Genomic DNA, 22209 nt, shown 5'->3' with positions numbered 1-22209 from the left:
TGGTCCTCACCTTGTGTGCAGGGACTGAGTCCTTTTGGAATGTCCATTGCCTACTGTAAAACAAAGTGTTATCCATGGATCATACCACAGGTTCCAGCAGGGTGTCTTGACACTTTGGTGGAATTTTGACCTCCCCTTCTTGCAAATATGCAACTTGGATACTCCCTCACCCCTTACCAAACCATCACTGACACCAGGTAAGGATTTCTAAATCTGGGGTGCTATGGCAAATGCTATGCAACCATCTAGGGGCAATACCTGATCGTTTTGGCAGTTAAGTGACTCTTCAGTGGTGAAAATCTTCTCATCTGTGAAGAGGATATCTCTGTGTCTGTTTTTCATGTACCACCAGAGAAGTGCCCTTGATGGTGTTAGAAAGTGTCCAGTAGGACAACAATAGGCTCTCATCCCCAGTTAATACACGTGGTCTGCATTGATCTGCAAAAGTGTTCTTCTCTCGTGACACTACTTTCTGTGTTTTCACAGGATTGTGGTGGAGGCATGCCGTCACAGTGTTCACAAACTGCTACAGTCTAGCACAGTGTGGTCAACCTGTTCTTTGGTGGTCAGATACATCTATTGTATTGTTATAACAGTTAATAGTCTGATACATGAACATCCTACTGATCCTGAATGTTTTTAGCATGATGAAAATAACAGATGGCTGCATTCCACCTTGTGAAGTTCTATCACAGCTACACGGTTCTCATTATCTCCTCACTGCATGTTAATCCATACAACTAGACAATTCTCTCTTTCTACTGATAAACACGTGAATTTTGGTTGTACACAGCATCACTAACAGAACTGGACTCGATCACTGCTCAAATATTTATTTATTTATTTTTTGCTTCTCTATAACCCCTAAAAACAGTACCCAAACCTTAATATTCATTTGTTAATTCTACATGGAACTGGCATAGAATGCAAAGCGAAACAGGATGATACGTGGAAACTCCATTTATCTAGGGACTTAACCAACTTGTCTTCTTAAAAAGTTGCAGAGACAGGAAATATATATTTTTTCAAGTTGTCATGAGTCTTTCATCACAAAAACTCAATAAAAACAGCCATTAGCAACTTTGGCCTCATCAAGTTCAACATTACACCTCATTTTGCATACGAGCCGTGTTCAAAAAAAGACTGAACTTTTTAAATAGTGCACCCACTGGAACACGGAGCGCACTGCGGCTACTGAGCATACCTAGGGGCAGGTTTTGACAACAAACTGCCATTTGCCTTGTTCTGCTATGAGCATTAGTCATCAAGTTACATCTGCTGAAGTGAGCATGTGCACATGCTGTTTGTTGGATCAGTGACAAAGTGATAAGGAAAGAGCTTGAAGAACAACGTGTGTGGGTGGGTGGGTGGGTGGGTGAAATTTTGCTGCAAACTTGGTAAAAATTTTAGAGACATTTCAGTTGCATCCTAGTGGATGGGGAGAAGGTCTCCTTTATCAAAAAAAGCACAGATGAATCAGTCAAAGATCAAGATGATGATGGTTGTGTTTTTTGATTGGAAAGGAGGCGTTGTCCATTATGAATTTGTACGACGTGGTCAGATGGTAAACATAGAGTTGGATGAGGAAGTTTTAGCACATTTGAGAGATGCTATGCACAGGCAGAGGCCTGAATTGTGGGAAAACCAGACTTGGATTTGAACCATGACAAAGTGCTTGGTCATGCGTTGCTCCTCATCCGGTTATATGGCAAATCATCAGACATCCATTTTTGAACACGCCTTGTATAAAGTGTGATATCTGCAACATGCCTCCAAATATTGCTAACATCCCGACCAAGCTTCACTGCTTAAAAAGGAAATATCTCTCACAGCCAACTCTACATTCTCCATAAATTATATAAAGATGAAAAAGTATAATAATTATTATGAGCTAATAAGGATACTGCTACTGTAATCCTCGATACCAGTAATTATAATTGAAAAATGAATGTGTTTGCTCAGAAACCACCCCATCCGCCCTATTCTCCAGACTTAGCCACAGCAGACTTTTTCCTGTTTCCCAAACTTAAAACCACTTTGAAAGGATGTCGTTTCCAAACCATAGAGGAGATTCAGGAAAATGCGATAAGAGAACTGCGTGCCATCACAGAAAGTGATTCCAGGAAGCATTCCAACAATGAAATGGCACTGTCCCTCTACTTTGAAGGGGACAGTGCTTAAAATGTTGTAAAATGAGCAATAAAATCTTTATAGCAAAAGGTCGGTCTTTTTTTGAACATGCCTTGTATTAAGTGTGATATCTGCAACTTGCCTCCAAATATTGCTAACAACATCTCTATATTAAGCTTCACTACTTAAAAAAGAAATATCTCTCACAGTCAACTGTACATCCTACATAAATTACATAAAGACAAAAAGTATAATAATTATGAGCCAATGAGGATAATGCTACTGTGATCCTCAATTATAACCACTGGTATAGTGGTTATAATTGAAAAATGAATGTGTTGCTCAGAAAGCACACCACTTATGAACTGCTAGATTACGACCCCATTTCCCAGAAAAAAATACATTAAAAAAACTGAATTAGTTAAAAAAAAAAAAAAAAAAAAAGAATTTTTAACCCCCCACCCTACCAATTTGCTATCTGCCTAAAATTCATGAACTCTGTAACCCTCTCAGTCCCATAGTAGATGCTACTGATTTCCCTTCTAAACTAGCCAATCAGTTAGCTAAATCTTTAACCCACCCCTCCTTTTCCCCCCACTGGCCATACTTCATCTTATTTAAAGATGGGTGGAATTTTTTTTTTATATTTAATCCAAAGCTGTTTTAAAAATAATACTTATATCATGGTAAATTTTGATATCATCTCTTTATTTACCAATACCCCCCCCCCTTTTTTTTTTCTGACACTTTACTTAAAAATGTTCTCTCCTGACTCCGAAAACATATTTTTGGAGTCATTAGAAGCAATGAAGCATCTCTAAACTTCGTCTATGGCTGATTAATTTACCAAAAATTTGAGGTAGTCATTTTAAGACTAACCTAATAATTGGAAACTTCTTTTTATTCCAACCAATTGGGTATCATGATAGGATATTGATTCCTTGTCCATTACCATTGTGAATTGCTCCCATTGTTGGATCCTACTTCTTCTCAATCTATACTTTGGATCTGATATATAGTTATTGCAATGTTCTTAATTAGTTGATAGGTTGGAAGTTGATTTCTAATTCAAATATAAAGAAAATTTATATTTAAAGACTGCGCCACTTTATATCTGAATTAGTTCAAGAATTGAAGAAAAACCAACTCTCAACTACCTTTCCTTTATATGTTGTTATTATATATACTGGCCGAGAATATTTAACTTACTTAATTTACCCCTTTGGTTCGAATATTTTATGAATGGTGCAGTAAAAGAGATTCAGGCAAAATACAACTTTTGATTAACAAAAACAAACGTTTAATTTTAAAATCACAAATTTTACGCTTAACTTCAAATCAGTAATTAAGATATCACAAACATTTTAGCTTCTCTGATAAGTATAATCATACAAACTCAAACAATGGTAAATCTGTTATCTTTATAATACAGTCTTCTCACAGTTCCTTAAGTTCCAAATACAATAAAAATTGCAGTAACACCTCTTCACAAACAAACACTTTTAATTTTACACTTCAGCTAATTCTCCACAATAGTTACTGTTAGTATAAGGAAATTCTAGGATGATACTCACATACTTCTCTGTATAGTAATATTAAAGGTTGGAATAATCTTACCGATAATCTTTTTTCTTCATCTACTTATACGTAAACACTTAAACAGTATACGGCACTCATTAAATAAATCTTCTAAGCAATAACTGAATTAATCATCGGTCACTATACACATAAACAAATGTTCTTGCATGAAGTACTACTGATCACTCATGAATTAAGGCAACACACAATAATTCTTAACTTGAGGTTTTATATGCACGGTTGTTCATTCTTCCTGTATTCAGTTAATTCTTTAGGCACTATAATTCTAAACACAGCTATCCTTAAACTTCAACTTTACAGCCTCTACTATTCCCTAGTTACTCGATGCTTTATTTCAAGATTCTGTGTATCCTTGAAAGGTCGGCCCTGAAATTAAATCTCAACTCAAGTATCGCTAGTCTATTTAATAGTCTCTCAGCTGTCTTCCGTAGCTATAATTGTTATTCTACAACTTATTAGTTAACTGCTTCTCGACTAGTAGACTTTAATTAGCTCTTTGAGTGATTTTGCCGACTCGCTATTATCGCACTCTGATTCCTGAATGCTGAATGCTCCGATTCCAACCGAATGCCAATCCTCTCTATCTCCTTTTGTATCCCTTCTATCTCTAAAGTTTCAGTGTTCCTCGCTTATATATCCGTTCTTCCTGCCTAAATTATTCTTGTGATCTCTTTAACAAAAACTCTTTTCAATAAACTTTTAACATTCTCCTCACGCACTGTTCCAAACTCGCGCTCGCTTACTTACATACATCTCCATGACAACAAAACAAAACATAATAAAATTGAGCTATTGCATGACGTTAAACTTCTACAAGTAGGAATAAATAGAGAATATTTACATTTCAATTAATACGCAGTAAAAAATGTTAAATACAAATTCTTATAATATTTACATAGCAATAAATAAAATAAACTTGATAATATTTAAACAAGTCTTGCTTGGTATATTGGTAGATTATGTTAAATGTGAATGAAGAACAAAAACATACAAAATAATTTCATTCACGTTTAACAGTATCGTGATAGGATATTGATTCCTTGTCCATTACCATTGTGAATTGCTTCCAATACTTCATTATTAGTGAATTGTGTATCGTGACAAGTTTTTGTGCTTTAAGGATGCTAGTTTGAAATCCAGTTATGGATGATGCTGTTAGGCATCATCCATAACTAGAAATTGCATGTCTGCATTTTCTAGTTATGGAAAGTATCTTGTCTTCTTAAAAAAGTTGCAGAGACAGGAATTATATATTTTTTCAAGACTGAACGGTTATTTGTGGGTAACGCCTATTCCATTAAAAATTAACATCAACAACTGCCAACACCTAAATTCCATTCTACAGGGTCTATTATTTCTTAGGTTTCTGATTTGATCTTCATCAATCTACCTGTAGTTTCTGGGTATTTAATCTCTCAATTTTGCTTCAAACACTTTTTCCTCCATCTCTCTCATTCTGTGGTCAGTACTACCTTAGGCTATTTCCACAGATAAAAATGATGAAGGAATGTGCAAAAGAAGTAGCAGTGTTGCTGGCTCAGCTTCAGTTTCCACAGGAGCACAGTTCCTAATGAGCAGAAAGAAACAAAGATAATGCCATTTTCCTGAGTAAGATAGAAGCAACTAATTGTAGACTAATCAGTATGTCTAGAGTTGTCATCAATGTGTTAGAGATGCTGATTATGATCTGCATCCAGAGGCGGTTAGATAGCACCATGATCCTCTATAGAGAACATCATGGTTTGTTAAGGGAGGTCTTGCGTTTTTGCTCACCTTTGGTAATGATGATGCAAAATTTGATAAGGAGAATGACATATACAGAGTGGTTCAAAATTCCATGTACAAACTTTGAGGGAAGGTAGAGAACATCAAATTCAACCATATTCACATAGGAAAGCATGACTGGAAACGCCCAAAAGTGATAGGTGTCGCTGTTTGCCACTGCTCCAAGTGAGCAATTGGGGCGTCCTCGTTCAAGCTTTTGACGTCGTATGAAGAACATGCATAGTTTTATGAATGCTGAGATGGCAAACATGCACCCCGTTTATGGGTTAGCTGACAGTAATGGACGAGCCGCTGTACAAATGTATCGCGAAAGGTACCCAAAAGATGTGTACCACCTCACCAAATGTTTGTGCATTTGCATCAGAATTTGTGTGACTATGGATCATTCAGGGATCACAGGCATGATATTGGACGGCCACAATTGACATGAAATCCTGCCATGGAAGAGGAGGTATTACATGTGGTGGACAATAATGTAGAGACAAGCACATGTTGCCTCTGCTATATCAGTATCTCGATCCAGTGTATTGTGCATTTTGCACTCCGAGTCCTTGCATCCATTTCATCTGCAACGGGTCCAGTTACTGATGGCCAAAGATTATCCTCGACGTGTGGAGTTTGCGCAGTGGTTTCTGCAGAAAAGTGCCATAGATCCAATTTTCCAACTTGTGTTTTGTTCACAGATGAAGCTTCATTTACTTGCGAAGGGGTCTTTAATCACCATAGTGCTCATGTGTGGGCCCATGAGAACCCACACGCTGTGCGATCACAACAATGCTTCACCATTATTGTATGGGCAGGTATCATCACTGACTGTTTAGTTGGCACGTACCTGTTATCACCTCGACTGGACTCCCAGAAGTATTAGAGACCTTTCTGGAAGAAGTTCTGCCAGATTTACTGAACAATGTTCCAATGACTGTGTGCTGGCAGATGTGGTTCCAACACGATGAGGCTCCCCCATGTTGGCATTTCTGTGCATCAGTATTTGGACAAGTCCTTTGAGGCTCGATGGATTGGGCGTGGTGGACCCATCGCATGGCCCCCACGTTCACCTGATTTATCGAGCATTGATTTCTTTCTGTGTGTGTGGGGGGGGGGGGGGGCGGCCTTAAAAGCTACGAGGTCCTCTGACATGGACCTCATGGCAAGAATCTCCAGCAGCGCTGCTAATGTCTGGGAAACTCCAGGTATTTTCGAAAATACAATCATTACATCATTGGTGTCAGGCATGCATCACTACTAATGATGCATGCCTAACTTTAGCACCTGATGTGAAATCATATTATGTATCCAACTACTATTGAACTGGTCATTTATGCCTAATAAAGTTTTTTACACTACTTACTACTTTGTGTTATTTCTGCATCTCTGTGTCCCTGTTAGTACCTTCCGGTGGCATTTCCGGTCATGTTTCCTATGTGAATATGATTTTGATGTGCTCTACTTCTCCTCAAAGTTTGTACGTGGAATTTTGAACCACCCTGTATATACTACCATACTTTTGGATTTTTCCAAAGCATTTGACAGGATTCCACATGGGAAGTTATTTGACCTCAAAGGAATGGAGATGCATAATAGGTTTAATAACATGAATAGAACAATCAATGGCTGAATGGGTAACAGAGTAATGTATGGAGATGTTGAGTCTAGGAAGAAGAGAGTGACTAGTGGGTTACTACATAACCCTTAATGATATTGGGATTGGTCTAAATCAGAGCTATTCAACCTTATAATCCGAGGGCTGCATTAAAAAAAAAAAATTATCCAAGGGCTGCATCCAATGCATATCTAGTAATTTAGTGAGCAGCAGCGACACAACCTCAATAGCTGAACAAACGAACAACACTAATTGCGTGCTCACGTAACCCGTGAGCGGCAGAGCAAAGAATGCTTCTTTGACACCTGTAGTATGTGAAAAACAAATGGGTATATAGTGATGTAAAAACACCAAATAAAAATAACCAGCATCGAGATTATTGATTAGCGATAGAATTAAAATATCTAATATGCATTCGGTTCAAATTGCTATTTTATTTTTTCACTTGTCAAAATCAAAACCCACAGGTGGGCCGCACAAAATCGGATCACATGCGACCTGCAGACTGTGTTTTGGGCAGTATTAAATAGTAATATATAATTATTTGCCAATGATTCATAGTTAAGAAGGATGATAAGGGACATTTCTGATACAGAAATTCACAAGATGATTGGAATAGATTGGAAACCAAGAGATAGGACAGTGTAAAATCTTGTATAGAAGGATTTTAAAATAAAATTTCTTCTATACCAATTTTACTTGGAAAATTTAAGTAATTTAATATACTTGATTAATATTTAAATCAATTTTTCTGTAATAAACCTGAAAAAAATGTTAGAATAAATTGTAATAAGAAATTGTCCAGACAAAGAATTAACTCAGACAGGATTAAAATGTAAGACCTGAGGCTGTTGCAACTCACGAAGGTCAACAATGTACAGGGTTTCTTGACATGACTCAGTGACGACCGTGTAGCTGAGTTGGCAACTTCAAGAAAAATCCGGGGAATTCAATCTGTAAGAGTTCAAGGTCAGCAGAGCAGAATAAAAGGGGGACGAATCAACAGAAAAGGGGCTTTTCGGCAGAAGTTTTTCGGTGCGACGCAAGGCTTGCTGTTCCGGTTTTTTTGTTCCTGCACTCACTACAAGGAGTTTCGGGTATGTTCTATACTCATGTCCTCGTCCTTGGAACGAGGACATGAGTCCTCGTTCCAAGGACGAGGACCCATGTCCCACCAGCCAATGCCCGATGATGATAGAGGTTTCGTAATAGCAGTGACGGAATACTCCAGCCTCCACATGTGAAGTATCATAAAAATCATATCATGTCATAAAAAGTGCCCGTGTGTGAAATTTACCAGAAAGTAGATGAAGGTGCCAACGATCTCTAGGATCTTATGTAATGAACTGGATGACAAAGTAACAAGTAAGAATTTTGTATAGGACTTTCTAGATGTGAAATTAATGGCGAAGATTGCTGAAAATTTTGTTTGTTAGCATAAAGAATAGTAGTAAAGATGGAAAGCCGATTTTTTGAAAATAATTGTGAAGTATTATGAAGTTATAAGGAATTAGATAATGTTATGTATTGAAGAAGGAATAGTATGGGAAAGTTTTAGTTAAGCCTAATAAGATATATAGTCTGAGTTAAATTAATGTAAAGTGTGTACAAGTCTGCTCCCATGTCTGAATTATATGTATTTAATTGCGTTAGTCATTGAGCTTAAGAGAAAAATGCTTAATTAATCTAGTGGAGAACCAGACATGTGATTTTTATATTATTTCTATGTTAATTTATTTAGTGAATTTGAGTTAGATTAATTTAGTATGTGTAGTGTTAACTTTTTTTTATGTATCTTGATTTAGCATGAATAAATTGTTTTGTTTGTCAAATAACTTACCTGATTCTGCATGACCAATGCACTTCTCATAAAAGATAGAACCTGTGTAGCCTTAAGAGTAAAAGTAGCCATGACTGACGAATAGTAGATTTAAATGTTGCTTGACTTACAGATATTTCCGTGTTGTGCTGGGCTTTTTTCTTGTGAGTATTGGAAAGATATTCAATTCCTCTACGCAATCTCTGATGGCACAGTCGTAAATAAAAATAAATTTTCAGAGATCATTGTGAGAAAAAGCCAGCTATTTAGACAAAGGAATTACTTCCAGCCAGAGGCAATTCCTAATATTCTAAAATATGTACACGTGAAATAGCATAGTCACAACCTTGAGGGGGGGGGGGGGAATAAAAATTAATAGACTGAAAGGATTAAAGGTAATCTATTTCAAGCAACGAGATTACAAGCGGTGTTACGACTTAAGTATAAATAAGTTAATTTAAGATAAGAAAATTAAAATAAGATAAGAATAAATATTGAATATTAAAAATAAGAATCATTAAAGAACAAAGTAATAAAGAAAAATAAATATATTTTTACAACAGAAATGTTAATCTTTCCACAGAAAAATTCATTTTAATTTTCTGTGGGAAAATTAAAATGCATGTCAGTTCAATTTGGCAAAATGCTAGAATTTTGAATTGAGGACATTGCATTGTGGTAGCTAAGATAGTGTGCACTGACATTACACTCATAGCTGTCTCTAGCAATCCTCCTCCCATGTTCACCACTTCAAATAAAACATCTAGTCATAACATGTGAGATTGGAGGGGGGGGTGCAGGTGAAGGTTGAGAAAAAAGAAATCTGTTAACATTTTTTTTGAAGAGTTGGAGATTGTAGTTGTTGAAAACACTACATGAGAGAGGCTGTTCCAGAGGAGAGAAATAGTTAAATAAATGAGGAAGAGGAAAAGAGATACATGTTTTTCAGTACAGCTGCAAATATATTGCAGTTGTACTGAAAAAAGATGCGGATAGCTGCTGCTGCTGCCCTTGTTTTAACAGGCCCAACAGAAAGCAGAAGAATGAACATTGCTAATTCTCTGGAGCAGTGATCAAGTACCTCTAAAAGAAACATAGAGTTGAAACAGTGCATCTGGGAGAGAGGAATTGAGGTGAGAGAAAAGGAGGGGTCATCTATGAGCTGAATTACTCTCCTGTGGGAGCGTTAAGAATTTCGGGTTTTTGTTTTTCAGGGATGCATGAATAGTGGATGAATTTGGAATGTTAAAAGTTGTATGAGTGAAAAATAGCATCTTGAACAGAAGAGAATGCCTATTTTTTTCGAAGTAGAAGCTGTTGATATAATGTGTTTATGTCAGGATAGACTGCTGATAAATGTCAGTCCAGGGAGAGAGATCTAGTGAGTTATGTATACTTGAGAGCAAGGGAATGTAAGTTGCGATTCCTTTTGCAAAGATCCATTTCGTGAAACACATTTATTTATTGGTGTTATTAGAAGCACAATGCCACTCTTGTTTGTCAATAACAAACAGAACTTTTTTTGTTATATTGAGGGATTAAAATAAATCTTATTCTTATATGGGCACCACTTCTCAAATATAGAGAGATCTATTCATAATCAGTATAGCATCAACACATTAGCATAACTAAGACTGACATCTAACACCCATGACAAAATGCTCTGCTCGTGTTAAGTTTCAGCAGAAATCGCTGTTAACCAAAATTTTATTAAATTATTAATATTTATTTTGATTATACATTATCAAAATCATTTTCGCTGAATTTTGCATTATTTATTTTTTATTTTTTTCATATTATAATTTTCATGTCTTTCATGATTATTGTAAAATTTACTTACCTCTAGTTATAGCACTGTGTGAATTCAAGTTATCTCATCAAGTTCATTCATATTTTCACATATCCTGGCAATGATTTTTTTTCCTTGTAAGTGCGCACTGTACTTTCTTTTTTTTCCTAATAGATATTTATTAGCTCTTATCTCTGCCTAAAAAGAAAGTGTGCAGTACAGAAATAGGAATTTTTTTTTTAAATAATCAAAATATTTAAATCTAAACTCTTTTTTTTTAATGCAATTTTAATATGAGATTTAAAAATTCTGACAGGATTTTCTGTCCTTAACCTTTTTACTGCTCAGCTCAGGTTATTTTTGCATTAAAAAAAATTTGTACTGAAACACTTCCAGTACAAATCTGTTATGATATGTAATATTCAAATACAGGTGTTATGAATATAATTCATTTCAGCACGTGTGCTTCTCTATTTACATTTGCTCTCCGGAGAAAATATTTGTACTGGTGTATATAGTATAAATCTCCTGGCCTGACATGCCATATGGTCCATGTCTCCATAGAGATAGTAAAAATAGGAAGCTTGCATGCTGGCCACAATTGTGAAAATTTTGTATGAAATCATAGAGAGAGAGATCAATCAGCTAATAATGAATTCCCATTGTGCAATAGATATAATTATAGTTCTGCTAAATGTTTGCATAAGGCCTTGAAGTAGTACAGATTTCCCTCCCACCCACCTTCAGCACATAATAGTCCTAAGTTCTCAGTTACTATACAAAGTAAAAATGGAAAAATAGCATAATACTTGCAGATTTTTACCAGACTCATAAGAGAAATTTTCCAAAACTGCCATACACCAAGAGCAATGGAATTTTTAAATTTCATTTGTTTTTAATATAACCACTAAAATTTAATATGCATCACCTGGTGACCTCACCATCACCCTCAGATCAAAAGGAAGACACAGTGTTTCCCTTTAATCCAGTGCTGGGAATTGTCTTAGGCACTTCCCAACGCACTAAAATTATCCCATTAGGTATTACTGTGTGTACAAACCACTCACTTATAAGTGTCACAATTTTGGTTAATGATATGAAAACAAATACAATTTTAGACTATTTAGTCTAAAATTTTACATGTTATTTTTTAGTTTAAATTATAAAATAAGTCATCAAGCAGAGTTTGGCTTCTGTTTTCTAAACACTGAAAAGGTTAATTATAATGATATTCATTAAACTTCATTTTTGCTTGTTTTTAAATTCCATTTGTTTTTAATATAAATGATTTATTTGTAGGTTGACAAATTCTAGAAGTCGTCATTGGCAAGAAGTTTATTCATATGTAATAAATAGCATGCAGTCTGAAATCTTGCACTTATATGGAAGTACACTAAAAGTTCCGTAGCCTGAAGAGATTTTATAGAATTTTTTCAGAATTATCCTGCATTAAAATGCTTTCCATCCAATTGCTTTATATATTTGATAAATCTATATTTATTATCGTTTTCACTACATGTATACATATGTATATAATTTATAAATAAATTTTTTTATTAGCTTTTGGAATTGCATTTTATAGTTTCCTAGATTACACCTCGAAAGCACAGAACATGTGATACTCCAACATACACTACTTGGAAAGAAGTTAACAGACACCATAGTTTGAGGAACAAACAGCAATGGTGCCCACCTTGAATAAGATGTAAGACCTTGTTTTCCTGTGATGATTGCAGCAATCCTATAGAGCATGCTTTCCACAAGCATACAATAGCGATCAGTGGAATTTTTGGACCATTCTTCCCGTAGGCATGTAATTGAGGTCCTGGACTGTTGTGGGGTGGATGTCCCTTGACCTCATCCAATGCTCCAGTTCATTCCCATGAATTTCAGTAGGGCTGAGATCAGGATTCTGTGGACACCAATAAAGTGCAGTGCTGTTCATGTCCACAAATAACTCATTTACAGCAGCAGCATTACGACATGGTGCATTGCCTTGCTGAAAGATACAATGGTCAGTTCTGTAGAAATACTACAAAGTAGGAAGCACTGCATTGTCAAGAATGTTCAGATACCTCTTGGAGTTCATTGTTCATGGCACCACAAACAGAGGTCCAAGGCCAAACCAGGAAAAACAGGACTATACCATCATACTGCCATCCCCTGAACCTTCATAGTAGTTGGGGTTACACACTCTGGTAAGTGTCGTTCATTGGGCATCTGCCACACCCATCCATCTGCTCGGTAGAGAGTGTAGCGGTAGCGTGATTCATCGCTCCATAACACAGCTTTCCAGACTTCCACGTCCCAGTGTACATGCTGTTTGCACTGCTGAAGATGCTGCACACGTTGGTTTGGGTAATGTGAGCTTGCATGTTGCAGTATACTACCATGGAAATCCATGTTGTGAGCTCAGTTCTGAATGTTTTCGTGCAGATTCGTGTTCCAATTGATGTCCCTAACTCCACATTCAATGAGTTGGCTGATGAATTGTGGTTTTTATATATTATCCTTTGTAGCACCATGCAGTCACATTCGGTGAGTATAGTGAGTTGTCCACTGCAGGTAGCACTTGCAGTTGGACTCCCTGTGCTTCCATATCAGTATGGTATCGCTGATTGTTGATTTTTTCTGTACAATTTTTTGATTTAGGCAAAAGCCTGTATTAAAGATGCCAAAAATTTATGTTCTTAGTTTAATCCTTTATTCAAGTGTAAGCAAACAAAGTTTGCATGGGGGGCATCTTCACAACAGAGCTACTTGTATATATAGAAGCTAATGACTTCACAACAGTTGCCTTAGCAGCCCATAATGTAAAGTTGGGTAATGGCCCTTCCCATAATATATATATTATACACACCTGAAAAGATGTTTTGCATTATGGGATACTAAGGCAACTAATGTGAAGTTATTAGCCTCTATACACAAGTAGCTCTGTCATGAGGATACTTCATGTGCAAACTTTGCTTATATTTGGATAAAGGATTCAACCAAGAATACAATTTCTAGGCATCTTTAATAATGGTTTTTGTTTGAATCAAAAATACTAGAGAAAAGATCTCGAGAAAGATCCCCAACTAGACAGACTGATGCAGTTAGAAATGTCTTAGAAGATAGAAAGCTGTGTAGTGGCCCTTTCTATAATGCACATTAAAGTATACTACCTGAAAAAAATGTGAGCTTTGCATTATGGGATCCTAAGGCAATTGAATATGAAATTATTAGCCTCTATATACAAGTAGCCTTGTCGTGAAGATACTTCACGTGCAAACTTTGTTTTCTTATACTTGGATAAAGGATTAAACCAAGAATATAATTTCTTTGCATCTTTAATTTATAGTATAACCAAGTGAAAAAACTTTCTAATATCTGTATTACTAATCTTTAACTTTCCACACAGTTTAAATGATCATATCTCATTAGATTAGCTCCTTTCATATCTCTTGATTGCTGTTTCAGTTAAGTGTTGGCATCTTTTATTATTATTATTGTAAGATCCCATGGAGTCACAGACTCATCTAGGAGGTCCATTTTGCCATACACACAGAGCTCATCATACCTTGCCTAACATTCAAATTCTCTGCAGAGACACCATTGTTAGATCGTGAATGAGGCCTGCCTTTACTAGACAGATACTCATTCATGATCTAACAATGAAAAGAGCCTTAAAGCAGAGAAAATACCTGTACTGCTGCTCAAAATTGAATTGGAAAGAAATGAGGAAAGGGGGTAAAGTAAAGTGTATCATATAATTGTATATCGAGTGTGTATCTATTTATTTAGTGTATATCCATTCACTTATTGAAGGGGAAAGATTGTGAAATATTTAATATGTAAAATTTAATGTGGGAAAATAATGTGCATAAATTGAAATAGAAACAAAGGAGTAGTATGTGTAAGCTACAGCAAACAAAAAAAACGTGATTACTAAGAGCCTGAAGGTCATGACCTTGATCGGCCCATATTGGAACCTTACAAGCAAGGATTAGCTAATTCTCTTAGAGGAGCTCTCTCTCATGGGTTCGCAATGAAGCATTTTAATGCGACCGTGAATATAAGCTCCTTGAAAGAAAAAGGTGAATGATTGAAAGGAGCAAGGGGAGAAGAAAATGGGAGACAGAGAGTGAGAGACACGAGGTGAGCAAGAGGTGAAAGGAAAGGGGGTAGGACGTGAGGATGATCTCTGACTAGAAGGGGAAAGCTCGGGTCTAAGTGAAACCCGAACTGTGATGTTTCCCCTTTGAAGGATCCAGAAATCCCAGACAAGCACCTCAGATGTTCCCACCAATGGCAAAATTTCAGTGCGCATGAATCTATAAGACGGGAAGGCATAATCTGCAGTGTGAATAAGGATCCAACGATGCACACGTGGTGATTCAGTGAAACTGTGAGCAGCCAGAAACGGTAAGGCAATTTTGTCCTTTCTAAAGTTAAGTGAGAGCGCTGAAAGAAAACACGTTAAGCAGTGTTTGCAGAAGAGAAAGCTGAAACTAATTTATTTGTAGGAGTAACTTTAAGGACATTGGACTGGTAGTCCGAAGAGCCATGTCAAGTGATTCTTACTAAATCTAGTATGTAAATGTTACCTTAGCTGTTTCCCCAGAGGTTCTTGTCTAGATAAAAAATTGTATTAATTGCCCAAATGCATGCTTTTCTTAGGGGGATGATACATGTGTCAATTCATGAGATTTTCATGTATTATTATTTAAAAGTGGTTTGATCTAATTAAGATAACTGACGAATTGATTATTTCATGTTTAATGTATTCTATTAGTGTAAAATAAAACTTTATATTTTTATCATTTGAAATCCTGGAATTGAATTTGTGTTTGAGACTGACATTTGCCACTCACTAAAGTATGAACCGTGACAGAGGGGAAAGAAAGATATTACAATAAGAAAGAAGGGGACACGACTGCAACATTTTATGAGAGGGCCCGAATATTTCTAAAGTATAATAACTCCAACTGGTGCAGTATAAAATATAAATTTGTTAGGGTTTGTTACCCAGGGAAAATCCTACAATCCCTGACCATAACCAGTAGTGATAAGGCACATTCAGAATTAAGTAATAATAACGTCCCGAACCAACACGATCTAACACCATGCTCTCAGGCAATGCATTCCAATCATTCACTACTCTCCCTTGCTCACGCTCTCCTTATACAGCTTCCAGGGATGACCTCGTGTTCTTCCACCATTTTATGAAAAACCTCTTCAACGTTAATCCTATGAGAACCCCTTACTAACCTGTACGTCTCTCATATTATAATCAATCCTGCTGTCACCTTATTGTAATAAGTAAGTAGATTACTCAAACGTGACACTCATCCATTTGTATATCTGTACTGTTTTCATCAAAGATAATACCATTGTTGTCAACCCAATTCTGGATCCTAATGCTCACCAGTCTTTCCAATGCTTGAACCACAACACCTGACATACAAATTGGCCTTATAATTTGATGGTTGAATTCTGTCCCTTCCTTTATGAAGTGGTGCAATCTTGCCTTCCTTCCACTCCTTTAGAACTTGATCCAATGTAACACTCATGTTAAACAAATATATGTCAAGCCAGATGTCAACTCCCTGGATATTCCTTCAAAATCACCATTCTCAGCCATTGTCAATCCACTGCTGGATGGAAGGCCTTTCCAAGATTATTCCAAAACTGTCTGTCCATTGTACTTTCCCATGTCACTCCTGCAAATCTGATGATATCATCAATCCACCATGATTTAGGTCGACAACGTGGTCATTTTTCCTCTTATAGAATCCAATTCAGTACTTCTTTTGTCCATCATTGATCTTGTCTTCAAGCAATATGCCCAGCCCATTGCCACTTCAGAAGTCAGAGACTTTGGTTTGATGTCTTATCCACGTATTCCTTTTGTGATCCAGTCTTGTGATACCAAGCATACTTCTTTCTATACTAAATTTTGTTGTTCTTAATTTCTGAATTTCCTTTGCATTTAGTGTCCATGTTTCACAGCCATATGTTAATATAGGAAGAATACACTGGTTAAAAACTTTTCTCTTCAGGCATAATGGTAGTTAGCTTTTGAATATTGAATGTAATTTTCCAAATGCTTTCCACCCAAACATCATGCGCCTTTTAATTTCCTCCATGATATTTTGCTTCATTGATATCTTTTGTTCTAAGTATATGTAATGATCTACTTTTTTTTAATTTCCCCATTATTGATTTTTATTATTTCTGGTTGGACATAGCTATTGAACATAACTTGGGTCTTCTTTAGGTTTATCTTCAGGCTAGCTGTTTTGTTAGCAATTTGGAGTTCATGGATACGAGTCTGTAATTCATGTGCAGTTGAAGTAAAGATAACTATGTCATCTGCAAAGTGTAAATGGCTTAAATATCTTCCATTTATCTTCAGACCTTTCCCTTCCCAATCAAGAAGTTTGAATATTTCTTCTAGGCACGCTGTGAATAATTTGGAGATATCGTGTCACCCTATCTTATACATCTCTGAAATACAGAGATGTATAAGATACATATCCAGTAGAGATGTTCCCACTGAAATGAATTGCTGCTGTGGCATTGGTGTATGCTGATTTGATGGTCCTGATGTATGGCTCCTCCATTTGTTGGTTTCATAATGCTTTAAGTATTGCATAAATTAAGTGAATCAAAGGCTTTCATGGTCAATAAAACCAAAACAGTGATAATTGATATTCATTATACCATTCAATAATCTGCTATACAATTTGAATATGTTCAATTGTACTAAAGCCTATGAGTTAAGACTTTTGTAAACACTTTGTAAACCACTGATAGGTCGGTAGTTCGTCAAGTCTTCTACCTCACTTTTTTATGTATCAGAATTAGCCTTCTTCCATGTTCTTGGTACATCATTTTTCTTCAGGCATAAAGTAAATAGTTTTGCTAAGAGTTTGTAGATTATTTCTCCACCTGTTTTTAGAAGTTCAGCTATAACTCTATCCTCATCTGCAGCTTTCCCATTTTGCAAGCTTTGGATGCTCCACACAACTTCTTCTGGTAGAATCTGTGGTACTTCAGCTGTTTCGTAGTTGTCTTCTTCATTTAATTCATCTTGATATAATATTGAGTAAAATTCTTCAACTCTTTTTGCTATAGCATATCTATCTCTGGTGATGGTCCCATCTTGTAGTTTGACTGCAATCATCTGTTTATTGCAGTTCATCAATTGCTGTTTGGCCTTTTTTGAGACTACGGTTGTTTTTGATTGTTTATTGTACTAATTTAAAATTGAATTTTCTTATTTCTTCTATGATACGTTTTCTGATTGTTTTGCACAATTCAGTATATTCTATCTTATTCTGTAGGTTAATTGATTGTTTCATTGCTCTTCGTTTCTTCATAAGCTGTTTTGTTTCTTCAGAAATTTTGTCTTGTTTCTGTTCTGTGGTACCAGTTATTTCAAGTGAGCATTGTAGAAGTTTTGGGTAATGATATCATTACTTTCTGATAGATAGCATTGTCATCTATAATAACATGTTTAAATCTATTGTTTAGTTCGTGTTGAAATATATCTTTCAATATATCTGAAATTAATGCTCAGTTTGTGTACATCTATACTTTTCTTTGATCTTCGAAATATTTTCCTTCTTTCTTTTTGGCAGTTTATTTGGATTTTATTGTGTACTATACGATTGTCACTTCCAATGTTGAAGGTGTTTATAACAGAGCAGTCTTGAAAGATGTTTTTCTTATTGCTGAGGATAGTCAATTTCACTAGTTTTCCCATGCCCATTTCCTATGTGTTTTTTTCTTGAAATGATATACAGGTTTTCTTTTTCTGCAAATTCTATTAACCTTGCTCCTCTATCATCTCTCATGCCATATCCAAAATTTCCTATTGAGCTTTCAATTGGATGTTGTATACCAATTCTAGCATTAAAGTCTCCAATTACAATTCTGAAATGATGTTTTCCTTTATTGTAGAATTGAGATACATTATGAAGAAGGCTTCAATTTCTTCATCAGTATAACTTATTGTTGGTGCATAGACTTGAATGATCTTAAGAGTGTATCTTTTTGAGATTTGAACAACAACACTTGCTATTTGATCGGATACACTGTCAAATTCTATTATGCTATTCTTCAATTTTTTGTTGAACATGAATCCAACTCCACCGATCCCTTCAAAATACATGGTGATATGTCAAGTCCCACAGCCTTATATTAATATCAAGTTTACTTAATTCCCCATATACCACTTCCTCACTCACAGTTAGTCTCTCCTCATCCACTGCTCTCAAACTCTCCATGATGTTGCTTTCACAAGGATGAAAACAACATCATGGAGAGTTTGAGAGCAGTGGTTTTATAAACCACTGCTCTCATTTATAAAAACTCATTTACAGTTTATAAAAAGACCTTTATAAACTGCTCATTAAATATCTCAACTATATCCTCCACAGCAGTTGTCCTTATACCATTTTCTCCAGTCAATGCTATCCTACATAATTCTTCCAATTTTTACTGGCTACATATAAAAGAACTTCCTATGATTTTTTTTTTAAGCTTCATTAGCTAAGTGCTGCTCATACTGAACTTTTGCTACCCTTACCAACCAAGTCACCCTTCTTGCCTGTTCTTTGTATTCCTCATGGAATTGATTATTACCACTCCTCTTATGTTGCCTCCATAATGCTTTTTTTTTTCTCTGTTGCATACTTCATCTCTTCATTCATCCATTTCACACTTACTTTATTTAACTTTCTGACCTTTGGAATACATTTAGACATTGCTTCAACTAGATTGTTCTTGAATATCATCCAAAGAGCACTGATCTCCTTCCCACCCAACTCCTCATTCCATGCTACAGCTGCGAGCTGTCTCCTGAGCTTCTCATAATCACCAGCTTTGTAGTTCCACATATACCCTTTCCTCACATGACTGGCAATCACCCAGGTAATTATTTGATGTCACTTTAAAGGTTGATTTAAAGAAAATAAATTATCTATGTTAGAAAAAAAGTATCCAATCAGGCTGACAGTTGATTGGATACTTGAACAGGAAAAAAGTAAGCAGTTGCTGAGGAAATGAACGCTTTCATCATTCCCCAATATGCAAATCTACAATTGCCTGTGCACGCGTAAAGTATAGAGGAAACATTTATAAGGAGCAGAATCGTAGTTATGAAATCTGAATTATTTCTATAATGTTAAGGGATGGCTCCTTTGAAAGAATTTTCCAGCGATTTAAAAAACAATGATTGAATATCTGAAAGACGGAATGTCTACATTTGCAAAAAAAATATCGTGACTAATGGTATAAAAAACCTCAAAGTGAACATCCACTTGCTACCTCACGCAAACAGAACAGAAAACTGGCTGAACTTGGAAAAATCATGCGCCGTTCAACATCCAAACAACTTAATGCTGCATGGTTGAATTACAGAGTGAAGGTAAGTGACCACATCCACAGTACGAAATCGGCTGAATGGTCAAGGATTTCACTTTTGCAAAGCAAAAACGAAACCATTTTTGACAAAGCAACACACACACACACACAAAAACGAATTTGCAATTGTGTAAAAATCATGTAAATTGAGAATTTGATGACTGGGAGGGAAAAAGTCATTTTTTGGGAGTAATCTCAATTTACCTTGGGACGGGTGATAACGGTACCTTTGGAGAAGAGTTAGTGAAAAGTTATTTGATGGGCGCATTAATACCAAGGGTAAATTTTCGCCCTCATTTACCGTTTGGGGGTTGCATGACATCACATGGTGTTGGAAAACTGTATCGTGTTACACACAGAATCGCTACATCTTTACTCACTACATCTACATTCGGTACCATCATATAGCTCTCCTGATAGTGAATTTTGGGACTACTTTTTTTCATCAGCTATTGACTGCCCATTACACACAATGTGTTTCTGCAAAAGTTCACTGTATTTGGATCACTCGGTAGCGCTCACAAGACCTTAAACAGGGTTGTTTTAATTTTAGCCATCTTGTATGTACAGAAGGAAACAAGATCAGTTTTGCCTTTTTTTCTTTTTTTTTTTTTTTTTTTCTTTCCCCCATAAGGACTATCCTAGTATTCGTCATTGGCTTTTTTATTCCAATTAAATTGAAACATTCATATGTAACCAATCAGAGATAGCTGGCCCATGACTGTCATTAATTATAATTATATTTAGAGAATAGAGATCTGCAAATTGTCCAATTAAATCATGCAGACTGCAGACAAGAGTATAAAAAAGAACATACAGGTAGATTATTATGTCTGTACACAAATACTACTAGGAGTGTCAAAAGAACAAAGCAATTGAGTTTGTTACCTTAGTCAATAGTTAGTATGTGTGATACCCAGTTTTCACTAATGCCTCAGATTCTAGGCATTAGTGAAAACTGGGTATCACACATACTAACTGGTATCGAGTGTAAATGGTACAGTATTCTTAGGAAGGATAGGAGGAGGGGACATACTGCTAATGATATTAGATGACTTGAATCCAGTTAAAGTTGAGACCTGTGATTGCAGTACTACCACTAACAGTATTTCATGTGGCAGCGAGTTTGAAGCTATCTGGTGTGAGGTGGAATTTAACAAGATCAATTACATAGTGACGTGTTGTTACAAACCTGGTGTATCAGTTGCTAGATGAAGAAATGCATCGCCAAATAGAAAAGATGAGCGTGAAAAGAGTAATCATAATGGGAGACTTGAATTATCCAAATATTGATTAGGTAGTAGTAGAATCTCGAGAAGAATGGAAATGCATTTATTGAGCTCTTTGGGCCTGTGTCAAGCAACATGTGACAGAAGGAATTCGAGGTCAAAGAGTGTTAGATTTGATTATAGTTTCAGAGGGTGTTTCAATTAAAGACGTAACTATGCTACTTTCGGTTCGTGAGAGTGATCATGCAATACTCACTTGGGAAATGACTAAGTTTAGGAATTCCATGCAGAAAAGGTTACATGCTGAACTACAAAACAGGAAATTGTGACCAACTGAGGAGTATACCGAGTTCAGAGAAAATGGGATCGGTTGATGGATGGGAAGAATATCGACAGTGCATGGGAAACGTTTTAAATGATGCGATATCAGAATATGTTCCCAGAGTTCGAAGAATAAATAGGATAGCAGTCAAATGGAAGAGATTCGTAAGAAAAGGATGATGTAGAAGGATTACTGTGTGCATAAGGATGTCCGTTCTGAAAATTATAAGCAACAGGCTAGAATAGTTACAACTGTTGTGTGGTAAACAAAGTCTGAGTATGAAAAGAAATTGGCTCTGCATGCTAAAGACAATCCACAAGAATTCTATTGATATGCTGCAAGTAAAAGTAAGACTATGATACTTTTGGATTTTGTTAAGGCCTTTGACAGAATACGGCATGCTAGGCTGTTGCAGAAATTGGAGAATACGGGTTGGGATTCAAGAATAAGTATGATAGCTGGTGCATGTAGCATCGGGCCTCCCTCAATGAGTCCCTGACTCCCTGGAGAGCTCTCTTAATAACA

General features: G+C 36.1%; 1 protein-coding gene across 3 annotated transcripts in view; it reads left to right on the top strand.

Annotated features, from left to right (window-relative positions):
• The window catches only part of Rev1 (Rev1 DNA directed polymerase), a 293568-nt gene extending 281277 nt beyond the window's left edge, over positions 1-12291 (top strand). For all 3 annotated transcript variants that reach the window (XM_090391456.1, XM_090391459.1, XM_090391458.1), the window contains one exon: positions 12022-12291. In XM_090391456.1, the coding sequence (XP_090247582.1) occupies positions 12022-12130 (109 nt within the window). In that variant the 3' untranslated portion in view covers positions 12131-12291. The remainder of the gene's footprint in view (positions 1-12021) is intronic.
• The last annotated feature ends 9918 nt before the right edge of the window (positions 12292-22209 follow it).

This window comes from Typopeltis vanoorti, chromosome 4 (assembly GCF_054136105.1).
Source record: "Typopeltis vanoorti isolate ZY-2024b chromosome 4, IOZ_Tvanoo_1.0, whole genome shotgun sequence".
Classification (NCBI taxonomy): domain Eukaryota; kingdom Metazoa; phylum Arthropoda; class Arachnida; order Uropygi; family Thelyphonidae; genus Typopeltis; species Typopeltis vanoorti.
Note: the sequence above shows the minus strand (reverse complement) of the source record. Positions and strands in the feature narration are given on the sequence as shown.